General features: G+C 40.9%; 1 protein-coding gene across 1 annotated transcript; it reads right to left on the bottom strand.

Annotated features, from left to right (window-relative positions):
- Nucleotides 1-2,753: 2,753 nt before the first annotated feature.
- On the bottom strand, nt 2,754-5,529 carry LOC138230781 (uncharacterized). The gene is made up of 3 exons (XM_069186520.1): nt 5,471-5,529; nt 3,487-4,986; nt 2,754-3,083 (listed from the first exon to the last, which is right to left on the bottom strand). The coding sequence occupies exon 2, from the start codon at nt 4,949-4,951 to the stop codon at nt 4,079-4,081; it is 873 nt and encodes a 290-aa protein (XP_069042621.1). The 5' UTR covers nt 4,952-4,986; nt 5,471-5,529; the 3' UTR covers nt 2,754-3,083; nt 3,487-4,078.
- Between the last annotated feature and the right edge of the window lie 10,343 nt (nt 5,530-15,872).

The following is a 15,872-nucleotide window of genomic DNA, read 5'->3' as shown; positions in this document are numbered from 1 at the left end:
ATCTTTAACTCCTCCCTGTCACAGTCCATGGTCCCCACCTGCTTTAAAAAAACCACTATTGTTCCAACCCCCAAAAAGACAAAAGTGACATGCCTGAATGATTACCGCCCAGTAGCATTAACATCTGTGGTGATGAAATGCCTGGAGAAGCTGGTGTTGTCACACATCAACTCCTCCATCACAGAGTCCCTGGACCCCCTGCAGTTCGCCTACCAGAACAACAGATCAGTGGATGATGCTGTCTCCCTGGCTCTGCATACAGCCTTGGAACACCTGGACACTAAGAACTCGTATGTGAGAGTGCTGTTTGTGGACTACAGTTCAGCATTTAATTCCATCATACCCTGTCAACTGGTGACAAAGCTCAGGGGATTAGGTCTGTGCAACTCTGTCTGCAACTGGCTGCTGGACTTTCTTATCGAGAGACCACAGGTGGTGCGGATAGGCAATAAAACATCTACACCACTCACCCTGAGCACTGGAACCCCACAAGGCTGCTGTCTGAGTCCAAGGTTGTACTCCCTATTTACTCACCACTGCACAGCCAGACACAGCAATAACCGCATCATCAAGTTTGCCGATGACACCACTATAATAGGACTGATCAGTGATGATGACGAGTCCACTTACAGGGATGAAGTTGTACAGCTGCTTAGGTGGTGTCATAGCAATAACCTGGACTTGAACATAAAGAAAACGAAAGAGCTAATAGTGGACTTTCGGAGACACAGGCCACACACTCACAGCCCACTCAGTATTGATGGAACGGAAGTGGAAACAGTCACCAGCTTTAGGTTTTTGGGAATTCACATCTCTAAAGATCTAACCTGGACTGTGAATACTGACTCTATCATGAAGAAGGCTCAGCAGCGCCTTTATTTCTTGAGGTGCCTCAAGCGATGGGGGATGCCAACACATGTGTTGGTGAACTTCTACCGCTGCACTATCGAGAGCGTCCTCACCAACGGGATCACCGTGTGGTATGGCAACACCTCTTCGCGAGAAAGAAAGGCACTGCAGAGAATGGTCAATATGGCCCAGAAGATCATCGGCTGCGGTCTCACCGAGATTAAACAGCTCTATGAGGACCGCTGCCGTGGTAGAATTCTGGCCATCACAGAGGACAGTCACCACCCAGGGCATGAGCTCTTCACCCCACTGCCCTCAGGCAAGAGATATAAGAGCATACGGACACTTACCACTAGATTCTTCAATAGCTTCTATCCACAAGCAGTGAGACTGGCGAACACATTTAGCCATCCCCCTCGGACCACACCTACACCATCACCATCTACCTCATTGTAATTTATTAATTGTACGTCTCCAGTCATTGTTTACACGTCTGTATTGTTTACATTCAAACTATCTGCATGTTTACTTGCACATTGTCTATTGTTTGTTTGTACATTGTCTTGATGCACTGTTTGCACTTTGTTTTGTTTTTTACACTTGTTTTATAATCGAGAGACTTTCTGTAAGTAAGAATTCCATTGTACCAGTACCGGTTACATATGGCAATAAAGTTCAAGTTCAAGTTCAAGTTCAAGTTCATTTGTGTGGATTTCTTCCAGGTGCTCCAGTTTCTTCCCACAGTCCAAAGACATACAGTACTAGTAGGTTAAGGTGGAACTACAGTCCCAATTTTGCAGACACAAAAGTATTTAATTTCAGTCACAAAATAAAATCATTGACATTATAGAAAAACTTTACAAACTCAAAATTGAGCACAAAATCATGAATTTTGTGAAAGGACTGTAAGTTACGCCATGTTGTAACAAATTCGCATTCAAGTTCCACACAAATTGCGATGTGATGCAGCCCTTCCTGCTCACTAATCACTGTAATGACTAATGCAATGTGATGTAGGAGAGAAAAGGTATAGGTTATGCAGCAAACATTTCACTGCAAAAAACGTTCCATTCCAAGGTTCTTTATGCAGAGTTAACAATGTAATATTATTTATTGGCAAAAACGTAAAAAAGTTGAGAGCAATATTTCCATTGGATTAAACGAGATGTATTCACAAGCCTGCTCCTTTACAATGTCACAGGGCCACATCAGATTACAGGAAGTTTTGCTTCCTCGTTCTGAATCGCAGAACATGGTAATTCTTTAACCTTGAAATGTAGTCTATTTTGTGATGTAATGATGCAATGTCCCTTTACTGAGAGCCAGCAATCAACGGATGTGTCTGATCGTGAATGGTTTTCCCTGTTGTTTGTTGTATTACTTGGTGTTGCATTTTAAGCTGTGCATGAGGCAGGACCCGGAGGCTGCTGCTTCTGCTGGTGCTTCTGCTGGGATTGAGGAAGAGCTGAGCGCCATGTAAGGCAAAGACACTGCGTTCCACTTTATCAGGTGCCTGGAGTGTAAGAGCTGCAGATAATATTGAGTCACATTAATCCCAACATATTTCAAATATTATGAAAATTAAATAAATTAAATCAAATAACTTTCATTAAAAAAATCAATCACTCTTTACCTTGCTTTTTCAGTTGTTTTTAAGGAAAATTGATGCCGAGAATGTGTGAATACTACTTTTTGATGGTTCCAAGACCAATGTGACCTGTTCTATTGCCTGCCAATTGTACGTTCCAGGTTGAAAAATTATTTTTAGGAGGTCAAGGTGTATGAATGATAAGAGAAAAACTGAAATAACCACAGCTACGCAAACACCAGTCCACCAAAAAAAAAATCATTTAATTAAAATAAGGTAACATTTTTTTTTCATCATCATACGATTGAACTGTGCTAAATGTGTTTCTAAAAAGAAAAAGCAGGACGTGAGTCGTGAGCCAAGATCATGACTCTTTTGCTCTTCTTCACATCAGTTTTCATCTGCGAGGAGGAGGAGGAGGGCGGCTCCTGATGTGCTGACACTTGGGGATGTGCCTCTTTGCCGGCCTGGGGGCAAAGCGCCGGCCGCAGTGAGGGCAGGGCACGTAGTCGGGGTTTGGATTCGCGGGGGGCTGGGGCAGGTTCACAACTTTCCCTCCTTGCGTGATCACCTGCTGCACCTCCCTGGCCTGTTTGATGCTCCGAATGAAATCCTCGTGCTTCTGCCTCCAGTTGTTCTTTCTCAGCTGGGAACAGGAAATGAAACCAATAAAACAGCTTCCAGAAAAAGTCCAGACTAGCACTGCGTACACAGTCTGGTCGCAAACCATTCACAAGGCAAGAAAATATCAATACAGTAATAACGTAGCTTTCTGGGGCTACCTTTCAGGTCATTGGGTAGAGAGTACAATTTACGTAGTTATGGTTTTGTTTCCTGTGAGTGCTATTTGCTTGATATGTAGATTTTTACAACAGAATTCAGAAGTCACTAAGACACATTTATTCTGTCTGGCAAATGTGCCTTTGCGGCAGTTTTTCAGAAGAGTACTTCATAAAACACTTATTTATTGTTTACATTGATTTATAAGCTGAGTCTGACTCTAGGAGAAAAAAAGGGAAGCTTGGAAAGAGTTTAAGGATAGCCCTTACCACGATTGGCGGTTTAACCTTCTTCTTATGGATGTATGTCTCCAGTTCTGTTCCCTTGGCCCTGTGCTTGAAAGAGTCAAAAACCTTCCTCTTTGAATTCTGAAGCTTCTTGCAGATCTTGCTGTGTTTCTCCAGCCTCTCTACAGCAAACTTCCCGTGACACAGTTCACAGGGCACCAGCTGAGGGTTTCCACTCTGGCTATTCTCATATGGAAATTGCTCAGCGGTAGGGCACATCAGACTTGTAGGGGACAAATATCTGTTTTCCACTGACAGAGTTTGTTCATCCAGACATGTGGTGTTATTTCTGAAGTGGCCCTGCGCGGCCTGTGCCGCTGACACGTCGCTTTCAGGGAGCCTTGCTTTCTTGAGATACTTTCTCCTTCCACAGGGGACGTCTTCTAGCCCACGGCTGCAAGGGCTCACTTGACGTCTCTCCTGATGGGAAAGCGCAGAGGGAAAGTGCAATTCTGCGCATCCGCCATCTTCCATTGGAGAACCATAATCAAGGTTGTCTCCTCTGATAGGAAGGGCTTTCCTTGGAGTGAAGGCTTTTTGCTTCTCCATTCTGCAGGTCAGAAGAGGCACGGCCTTAGAGCGGTGGTTGGCCCATGGTCCTCTGGGGCAAAGCTCGCTCTGCATCGCCTCTATTTTCCCTTCCGGCCACCTCTCTGGAGTCTTCCATCTCTCTCGGAACCATCCTCAGCTCCTCCTGACCTCTGAAGAGCTTCGCCTGCATCATGGCCTCCTTCTGGCGAATCTCGTCCTTCATCATGGCCTCCTTCCGGCGCATCTCATCCTGCAGGCTGGCCTCCCTCCGGCGATGCTCCTCCTTCAACGCGGCCTCTGCCTCGGCCACTTTTCGTAGCTCCTCTTGCAACTGAAAGTGCTCCTTCCCATTGGCATGAGAAGGGCATTGCCCTGGAGGGGTCGCCACCATGGGGAGGACAGTCCTGTCCTTAGGTTTGCGTACTCTTGAGCCCCTCCTGCCCGGCCTCTCGCAGGGCCTCTCATGACCATCCTGAGGCGGGGTGGGGGCAAACAAGGAATCACTCTGTGCGTCCGGGCGGTCCACAGCCCGAACCTCACCAGGGCCGGAGACTTTCCTGTTACCCATAGGCTTCAGGGAGTAAGACCGATCATACCCCACAATGTTCTTCTCGGGGCCCTGTTGGGCTTGGAAGCGATAGCTGTTCCCCATCTTCTTCTCCGCAGCGTATTTGACATATTGGAAACATTTTCTCATCTTCTGTAGAGCTGCCTCCTGCCGCCGATTGTACATGGCGATCATTTTTTTCTCCTTTTCCTGCATCAGTTTCTCTTGGAAGGTGTCCTTCAGAAGCTGTATCTTGGGAGGCGGGCAGTACGTGGAGATCAGATCCTGTTGCCTTAAGGGCGCGGGTCGATTCGAGTCTGTGTCCTTCGGGGAGGGGGACAGAGCACCAGGCTTAGGACTGGGCTCCATTGGCAAATGAGATATGAGCTTTGTTTCCCAGGTATCTGGAAAAGGCAAAAATGGCAAATAAATGATATCCTGCACAGTCTAGTATGGTCTAATAGAAAAGAATAAAAAAAACAATTCAGGAAATACACAACTTTTTAATATTAAACCTAATGGTGTTGAATGCTGCATGCTGACTCAGTAGGAGACAGATCCTAAACATAAACATTATAATAAACATTTGTTTCCCAAATAACATTCTCAATGTTCAGAATGCTTAAAGTCATGAGCTTTTTTAAAAATGTTTAACTGAAACCTGGAAATGTGCTATTTCATTTCAAAGCTTGTATTATATCTATGATATAAATGTTTTTTTATATAAAATTAACCCATTATGCAACAGGGGTTTGAGCAAAAGTCACTGTGAATAAGGGAATTTATCAATATTAATTAGCCGTTTCACTACATTATAGATAGCTGAAGGATTATGATACAGTATATCGATTTCGCTACAAATTGACAAGCATATTTGATGACACTTACCAAACAAGTTTTAAACAGCGGAGAAATAGTTCACCACGACGATAGCAATGCAATGTTTGACTGCATCTCCCTATGTGATATATCTGTATTTGGGTATATACAGATCACGTAATTCAGGGAGCACTGTTACGTCAGGTCACCAACCATTATTACGACGCTCATATGTCATAGAGCTCCTTAGGATGTTTGTATAATCTTTATCCAAATTTTCATATGGCCGCAGTTACGGCGTTTATTTTACAGTTAATGTAACAGGGTGTCATTATATTTTTCTGTCTTTATGGTGGCAGACCACTTAAATAAATCTGAGTAGGCGGTTTCTACAAGTGGGTCAGATAAAATATTAAATATACAGTAAAAGCTCACACCTATTCATACCCTTTATGTACTGTATATCTACAATTACGTATACTGTATAATACGATAACTACCATTACAAAATGTCTCCCTTTTGATTTGAAGTGGTTCTTTTAAATAAGTAAATTGCAATCACTTAGCCTACATCTGAGCTCCTAATTCATCGCGACGACGGACTGAGACTCCAGTTGGATTTGTGAGAAGTAAAGGGGTGTGCCTGTTTTAAAACCGATTCATACGTCTTAAACACATGGACATAGATAGCAGTCTGTGTTATATAATTTATCTTTTTATTTTATTTAAATTTAAGTATCACATACACATTTTCAAAGTAACTGTACCCCTTTTAATTATGATCCCCATCGCTCACAGCTCCGAAGGTGAGACGAGGGCTACTTCAGATGGGATTTCCAATATTTCTCTCTTAGCTTGTATACCGGTGGAAAGGAGAGGGCTCTTAAAACGTGTTGATAGTAAGATTGGGATGTATTTGCAGTCTAGATATAGTTTTTTTAATGTTCGGAGCCGCCACAGATTCATTTTCTTACGACTGCTTTTCTGGATGACAATGACAATGCAAACGATGGTGTTAAGGCGAGGCTGTGCCTTAAGGCTCCTCTGCTTACAATGTTCAGCGCGTAAATCGCAAACGAGCGCCTTCCCTTACGATGAAAATGCAGAAAATAAGACCACGAGATTTAAACCTACGGCTTACAAATTTATGCGTAAACACTAAAACCGTATCTTTAGCAAAACTGGCGAGACAATGTGTTTTATCATTTAAAAAAGTACTGGAAAATAATTAAAGGTTATCACGATAAACAGAGGTTACTGATCTACTACTGTACGCTGTGACCAAAAATGAGAGTCCCCCGATCCTCGCAGCCTTCATGCTTTGGTCTTGGCCTGGCCGTTTTTTTTAAGATAATGGGGTCAAGTTAAGAAATTATGCAAGTTTCTAATCAAATCCAAGGGCGCCTCCATCTCCTAAACATCTTTAGAAGGCCGACGGACCACACTGCACGGTCCGGGTCCGGGCCCTGACCCGGTTCTGGATAATGCCAGCTTAAAGTGAAAAATTCTACTGTACATATTATGTTTCTTATTATGGTATATATGTATAATATAGCGCGACCGCTTCACGAAGCTAGAAAGAAAGTTATCCGCCATTTTTATTTTACCTGCAATTGAATTTGCCATTAAAATCATTATTAATACCGCAGCTGCTAAATTACTTACCTAAAAGCGTTCAGATACAAAAGCACTTGAGCTGTAATGTTTATATACTGTTGGCCCGATGACCTACTTCAAGAAGAATTGTTACATAGACCGCCAAGGACTGTCATCACACTTTACGTCATAAAGCGCTTTAAAACTTTTGACAAGTTCAACACCTCATATTTTGTACTGTTTATCGTGGTAAAAGCAACTCAAAGCAATTATAAAAATGATCGAAAGGTAAAAATACAAGCTTATACGAGCTGTCATTTTAACATTTATAACATATATTTAAACAAAATATATATAATCTATTTGAATAAAATAGAAAAGTGTTCTTAGTCTTCACTTAAAAGCTGTTAGAAGCTGCCTTTCTGACAAGAGAGTTCTGTGAGTTCCACAGTCTCAGTGCATTAAAGTCAAAACCAGTTGCTTTTTATTTCCTGTTTTACGACAGAGCAAGGAGGGTGTCCACAGACCACTGTGCACCTGCAGGCTGATATGGGGGGTAAAAAGTCTAGAAGTGAGTAAATAAGATTTTAGCACATGTTCTAAAACAAACCGGACACCTGTACAGCGATGCCAACACAGTGATCTGAGCTCCTTCTTTGAGTTAAATCCTAGCATCTGCATTTTTTACAAGTTGTTGCTATGGCAGAGCATGACCAGAGCATAACAGAAACCACCCATTTTCTAACCGCTTCATCCAATTCAGGGTCAGGGGGTCAGGGGGTCGCGGGGCACGGGGAGCCAGAGCCTCAGAAAGTAATAAGCAGGAGATACCTGGGACTGGATGGTAGTCCAATGCAGGGAAGACACAGACACTCACCAATTATCCCAGAAGCCAATTAACCTACCAGTAGTTCTTTGAAGTGTGGGAGGAAGCCGGAGCACCCAAAGCAAACTCATGCAAACATGGGGAGAACATACAAGCTCCATACAGATAGCACCCCAGGTCCAGAAGTGTACCCAGGGCCTCAGCACTGTGAGCTAGCAATGCTAAACGCTGGGCTACTGTGCATGCTAATTTCTAGGCATCAGGTGATCAATCAGGTAGTGTTTCTCAGATAAAAGGACACCAGTAATTTAGTATGAGATTCAAATTGACCTCAGAACAAAAAACTGTATAACTTATGTTATATAACTTATGTATAACTTACTACAGCATAACTGTCTTATTTGGCTCTTGTAGAAAATATTAACAGCATGCCTATTAAACATACAGTATCTAGCAATCAGCAATCAAAATAAAAACATTTCCAAACATGGAAACTGCCCAGTTAATGAAGCATTTCAAAGACATTAATCTATTCAATAATTACAGTTTTAAGTAGATAACAGATTTATATTCAGATTACGAAAGTATCATAACAACGGCTGCTTGTGTAAGGAATCCATGAATAGCACTGTACATGAGAATTCCACACCTATTTGTAATCAATACACAAAATCCTATTGAATTTCAGGTACTTGTTTATTCAGCATTGCTTGACTCCGCGGACTCCTTGTTGTTTCAATATTCTAGCAATAGGACTAATCGCCAATACAGTGCCGTTGTAATCTATTCCTTCTGCCAGCAGAGGACGGTAGTCGCACAGCCCGTTCAGGATAAGATACGGTCCTCGCAGTTCACAGTACAACTGGCCACAGCCGTACTCGGAATATGCTCTCGATAACCTCGTTTAGTTTAAGTACGGCCGTATTTCATATCAACCCACAGATGCATTGCATAAACACTAGAATTCTGGTTGTACTTAAATTGACCTTATACGTTTTGGATTATGTTTAACCTTCTTCAATTTCTTCAACCATATTTTGAGATGATTACGTTTACAGAAGCAAATATTATTCAGTGCTTTTTCTTCACTCCTTTAATCAAACCCACATTTCTATAAGGAGGGCCATTGTGAAACTCCCCAAAGTGAGCTGAATTAATCTTTTATTCTTCACACCTGCGAAGTCATTCCTTCATTGTGTAATATGAAGGCCTTTCATTATTCACGTATACTACAACATCTGAAAATAATGGGTCTTGAAATAGTTGAATGAAAGAAAATCCTGAATAACTCCTCCAAATGCGTGTTACACTTTCATCAAGTACACACACTTTGAATGTGATCAACTATAAAAAGTTATTTTAACCATACCCAATGGAGCTCGGGAGTGCGATTGCATACACAATCATGTTTTCAGTGTTTGGACATCAGCCGTACATCAGAACAATCATTTCACTAACACAGCTCCGTGTTGAGTGATATATCTGTATTTGGGTATATACAGATCATGTAATTCAGGGAGCACTGTTACGTCAGGTCACCAACCATTATTACGACGCTCATATGTCATAGAGCTCCTTAGGATGTTAGTATAATTTGTATCCAAATTTTCATATGGCCGCAGTTACGGCGTTTATTTTACAGTTAATGTAACAGGGTGTCATTATATTTTTCTGTCTTTATGGTGGCAGACCACTTAACTAAATCTGAGTAGGCGGTTTCTACAAGTGGGTCAGATAAAATATTAAATATACAGTAAAAGCTCACACCTATTCATACCCTTTATGTACTGTATATCTACAATTACGTATACTGTATAATACGATAACTACCATTACAAAATGTCTCCCTTTTGATTTGAAGTGGTTCTTTTAAATAAGTAAATTGAAATCACTTAGCCTACATCTGAGCTCCTAATTCATCGCGACGACGGACTGAGACTCCAGTTGGATTTGTGAGAAGTAAAGGGGTGTGCCTGTTTTAAAACCGATTCATACGTCTTAAACACATGGACATAGATAGCAGTCTGTGTTATATAATTTATCTTTTTATTTTATTTAAATTTAAGTATCACATACACATTTTCAAAGTAACTGTACCCCTTTTAATTATGATCCCCATCGCTCACAGCTCCGAAGGTGAGACGAGGGCTACTTCAGATGGGATTTCCAATATTTCTCTCTTAGCTTGTATACCGGTGGAAAGGAGAGGGCTCTTAAAACGTGTTGATAGTAAGATTGGGATGTATTTGCAGTCTAGATATAGTTTTTTTAATGTTCAGAGCCGCCACAGATTCATTTTCTTACGACTGCTTTTCTGGATGACAATGACAATGCAAACGATGGTGTTAAGGCGAGGCTGTGCCTTAAGGCTCCTCTGCTTACAATATTCAGCGCGTAAATCGCAAACGAGCGCCTTCCCTTACGATGAAAATGCAGAAAATAAGACCACGAGATTTAAACCTACGGCTTACAAATTTATGCGTAAACACTAAAACCGTATCTTTAGCAAAACTGGCGAGACAATGTGTTTTATCATTTAAAAAAGTACTGGAAAATAATTAAAGGTTATCACGATAAACAGAGGTTACTGATCTACTACTGTACGCTGTGACCAAAAATGAGAGTCCCCCGATCCTCGCAGCCTTCATGCTTTGGTCTTGGCCTGGCCGTTTTTTTTTTAAGATAATGGGGTCAAGTTAAGAAATTATGCAAGTTTCTAATCAAATCCAAGGGCGCCTCCATCTCCTAAACATCTTTAGAAGGCCGACGGACCACACTGCACGGTCCGGGTCCGGGCCCTGACCCGGTTCTGGATAATGCCAGCTTAAAGTGAAAAATTCTACTGTACATATTATGTTTCTTATTATGGTATATATGTATAATATAGCGCGACCGCTTCACGAAGCTAGAAAGAAAGTTATCCGCCATTTTTATTTTACCTGCAATTGAATTTGCCATTAAAATCATTATTAATACCGCAGCTGCTAAATTACTTACCTAAAAGCGTTCAGATACAAAAGCACTTGAGCTGTAATGTTTATATACTGTTGGCCCGATGACCTACTTCAAGAAGAATTGTTACATAGACCGCCAAGGACTGTCATCACACTTTACGTCATAAAGCGCTTTAAAACTTTTGACAAGTTCAACACCTCATATTTTGTACTGTTTATCGTGGTAAAAGCAACTCGAAGCAATTATAAAAATGATCGAAAGGTAAAAATACAAGCTTATACGAGCTGTCATTTTAACATTTATAACATATATTTAAACAAAATATATATAATCTATTTGAATAAAATAGAAAAGTGTTCTTAGTCTTCACTTAAAAGCTGTTAGAAGCTGCCTTTCTGACAAGAGAGTTCTGTGAGTTCCACAGTCTCAGTGCATTAAAGTCAAAACCAGTTGCTTTTTATTTCCTGTTTTACGACAGAGCAAGGAGGGTGTCCACAGACCACTGTGCACCTGCAGGCTGATATGGGGGGTAAAAAGTCTAGAAGTGAGTAAATAAGATTTTAGCACATGTTCTAAAACAAACCGGACACCTGTACAGCGATGCCAACACAGTGATCTGAGCTCCTTCTTTGAGTTAAATCCTAGCATCTGCATTTTTTACAAGTTGTTGCTATGGCAGAGCATGACCAGAGCATAACAGAAACCACCCATTTTCTAACCGCTTCATCCAATTCAGGGTCAGGGGGTCAGGGGGTCGCGGGGAACGGGGGAGCCAGAGCCTCAGAAAGTAATAAGCAGGAGATACCTGGGACTGGATGGTAGTCCAATGCAGGGAAGACACAGACACTCACCAATTATCCCAGAAGCCAATTAACCTACCAGTAGTTCTTTGAAGTGTGGGAGGAAGCCGGAGCACCCAAAGCAAACTCATGCAAACATGGGGAGAACATACAAGCTCCATACAGATAGCACCCCAGGTCCAGAAGTGTACCCAGGGCCTCAGCACTGTGAGCTAGCAATGCTAAACGCTGGGCTACTGTGCATGCTAATTTCTAGGCATCAGGTGATCAATCAGGTAGTGTTTCTCAGATAAAAGGACACCAGTAATTTAGTATGAGATTCAAATTGACCTCAGAACAAAACACTGTATAACTTATGTTATATAACTTATGTATAACTTACTACAGCATAACTGTCTTATTTGGCTCTTGTAGAAAATATTAACAGCATGCCTATTAAACATACAGTATCTAGCAATCAGCAATCAAAATAAAAACATTTCCAAACATGGAAACTGCCCAGTTAATGAAGCATTTCAAAGACATTAATCTATTCAATAATTACAGTTTTAAGTAGATAACAGATTTATATTCAGATTACGAAAGTATCATAACAACGGCTGCTTGTGTAAGGAATCCATGAATACCACTGTACATGAGAATTCCACACCTATTTGTAATCAATACACAAAATCCTATTGAATTTCAGGTACTTGTTTATTCAGCATTGCTTGACTCCGCAGACACCTTGTTGTTTCAATATTCTAGCAATAGGACTAATCGCCAATACAGTGCCGTTGTAATCTATTCCTTCTGCCAGCAGAGGACGGTATTCGCACAGCCCGTTCAGGATAAGATACGGTCCTCGCAGTTCACAGTACAACTGGCCACAGCCGTACTCGGAATATGCTCTCGATAACCTTGTTTAGTTTAAGTACGGCCGTATTTCATATCAACCCACAGATGCATTGCATAAACACTAGAATTCTGGTTGTACTTAAATTGACCTTATACGTTTTGGATTATGTTTAACCTTCTTCAATTTCTTCAACCATATTTTGAGATGATTACGTTTACAGAAGCAAATATTATTCAGTGCTTTTTCTTCACTCCTTTAATCAAACCCACATTTCTATAAGGAGGGCCATTGTGAAACTCCCCAAAGTGAGCTGAATTTATCTTTTATTCTTCACACCTGCGAAGTCATTCCTTCATTGTGTAATATGAAGGCCTTTCATTATTCACGTATACTACAACATCTGAAAATAATGGGTCTTGAAATAGTTGAATGAAAGAAAATCCTGAATAACACCTCCAAATGCGTGTTACACTTTCATCAAGTACACACGCTTTGAATGTGCTCAACTATAAAAAGTTATTTTAACCATACCCAATGGAGCTCGGGAGTGCGATTGCATACACAATCATGTTTTCAGTGTTTGGACATCAGCCGTACATCAGAACAATCATTTCACTAACACAGCTCCGTGTTGAGTGATATATCTGTATTTGGGTATATACAGATCATGTAATTCAGGGAGCACTGTTACGTCAGGTCACCAACCATTATTACGACGCTCATATGTCATAGAGCTCCTTAGGATGTTTGTATATTCTTTATCCAAATTTTCATATGGCCGCAGTTACGGCGTTTATTTTACAGTTAATGTAACAGGGTGTCATTATATTTTTCTGTCTTTATGGTGGCAGACCACTTAACTAAATCTGAGTAGGCGGTTTCTACAAGTGGGTCAGATAAAATATTAAATATACAGTAAAAGCTCACACCTATTCATACCCTTTATGTACTGTATATCTACAATTACGTATACTGTATAATACGATAACTACCATTACAAAATGTCTCCCTTTTGATTTGAAGTGGTTCTTTTAAATAAGTAAATTGCAATCACTTAGCCTACATCTGAGCTCCTAATTCATCGCGACGACGGACTGAGACTCCAGTTGGATTTGTGAGAAGTAAAGGGGTGTGCCTGTTTTAAAACCGATTCATACGTCTTAAACACATGGACATAGATAGCAGTCTGTGTTATATAATTTATCTTTTTATTTTATTTAAATTTAAGTATCACATACACATTTTCAAAGTAACTGTACCCCTTTTAATTATGATCCCCATCGCTCACAGCTCCGAAGGTGAGACGAGGGCTACTTCAGATGGGATTTCCAACATTTCTCTCTTAGCTTGTATACCGGTGGAAAGGAGAGGGCTCTTAAAACGTGTTGATAGTAAGATTGGGATGTATTTGCAGTCTAGATATAGTTTTTTTAATGTTCGGAGCCGCCACAGATTCATTTTCTTACGACTGCTTTTCTGGATGACAATGACAATGCACACGATGGTGTTAAGGCGAGGCTGTGCCTTAAGGCTCCTCTGCTTACAATGTTCAGCGCGTAAATCGCAAACGACCGCCTTCCCTTACGATGAAAATGCAGAAAATAAGACCACGAGATTTAAACCTACGGCTTACAAATTTATGCGTAAACACTAAAACCGTATCTTTAGCAAAACTGGCGAGACAATGTGTTTTATCATTTAAAAAAGTACTGGAAAATAATTAAAGGTTATCACGATAAACAGAGGTTACTGATCTACTACTGTACGCTGTGACCAAAAATGAGAGTCCCCCGATCCTCGCAGCCTTCATGCTTTGGTCTTGGCATGGCCGTTTTTTTTTTAAGATACTGGGGTCAAGTTAAGAAATTATGCAAGTTTCTAATCAAATCCAAGGGCGCCTCCATCTCCTAAACATCTTTAGAAGGCCGACGGACCACACTGCACGGTCCGGGTCCGGGCCCTGACCCGGTTCTGGATAATGCCAGCTTAAAGTGAAAAATTCTACTGTACATATTATGTTTCTTATTATGGTATATATGTATAATATAGCGCGACCGCTTCACGAAGCTAGAAAGAAAGTTATCCGCCATTTTTATTTTACCTGCAATTGAATTTGCCATTAAAATCATTATTAATACCGCAGCTGCTAAATTACTTACCTAAAAGCGTTCAGATACAAAAGCACTTGAGCTGTAATGTTTATATACTGTTGGCCCGATGACCTACTTCAAGAAGAATTGTTACATAGACCGCCAAGGACTGTCATCACACTTTACGTCATAAAGCGCTTTAAAACTTTTGACAAGTTCAACACCTCATATTTTGTACTGTTTATCGTGGTAAAAGCAACTCGAAGCAATTATAAAAATGATCGAAAGGTAAAAATACAACCTTATACGAGCTGTCATTTTAACATTTATAACATATATTTAAACAAAATATATATAATCTATTTGAATAAAATAGAAAAGTGTTCTTAGTCTTCACTTAAAAGCTGTTAGAAGCTGCCTTTCTGACAAGAGAGTTCTGTGAGTTCCACAGTCTCAGTGCATTAAAGTCAAAACCAGTTGCTTTTTATTTCCTGTTTTACGACAGAGCAAGGAGGGTGTCCACAGACCACTGTGCACCTGCAGGCTGATATGGGGGGTAAAAAGTCTAGAAGTGAGTAAATAAGATTTTAGCACATGTTCTAAAACAAACCGGACACCTGTACAGCGATGCCAACACAGTGATCTGAGCTCCTTCTTTGAGTTAAATCCTAGCATCTGCATTTTTTACAAGTTGTTGCTATGGCAGAGCATGACCAGAGCATAACAGAAACCACCCATTTTCTAACCGCTTCATCCAATTCAGGGTCAGGGGGTCAGGGGGTCGCGGGGCACGGGGGAGCCAGAGCCTCAGAAAGTAATAAGCAGGAGATACCTGGGACCTGATGGTAGTCCAATGCAGGGAAGACACAGACACTCACCAATTATCCCAGAAGCCAATTAACCTACCAGTAGTTCTTTAAAGTGTGGGAGGAAGCCGGAGCACCCAAAGCAAACTCATGCAAACATGGGGAGAACATACAAGCTCCATACAGATAGCACCCCAGGTCCAGAAGTGTACCCAGGGCCTCAGCACTGTGAGCTAGCAATGCTAAACGCTGGGCTACTGTGCATGCTAATTTCTAGGCATCAGGTGATCAATCAGGTAGTGTTTCTCAGATAAAAGGACACCAGTAATTTAGTATGAGATTCAAATTGACCTCAGAACAAAAAACTGTATAACTTATGTTATATAACTTATGTATAACTTACTACAGCATAACTGTCTTATTTGGCTCTTGTAGAATATATTAACAGCATGCCTATTAAACATACAGTATCTAGCAATCAGCAATCAAAATAAAAACATTTCCAAACATGGAAACTGCCCAGTTAATGAAGCATTTCAAAGACATTAATCTATTCAATA

The sequence above is a fragment of the Lepisosteus oculatus genome, unplaced genomic scaffold (genome assembly GCF_040954835.1).
Source record: "Lepisosteus oculatus isolate fLepOcu1 unplaced genomic scaffold, fLepOcu1.hap2 HAP2_SCAFFOLD_49, whole genome shotgun sequence".
Lineage (NCBI taxonomy): Eukaryota > Metazoa > Chordata > Actinopteri > Semionotiformes > Lepisosteidae > Lepisosteus > Lepisosteus oculatus.
This window is presented reverse-complemented; position numbering and strand designations above follow the sequence as displayed.

Coding starts and splice junctions, on each gene's coding strand:
- LOC138230781 (XM_069186520.1), bottom strand. CDS start 4,951: ATGGAGCCCAGTCCTAAGCCTGGTGCTCTGTCCCCCTCCCCGAAGGAC.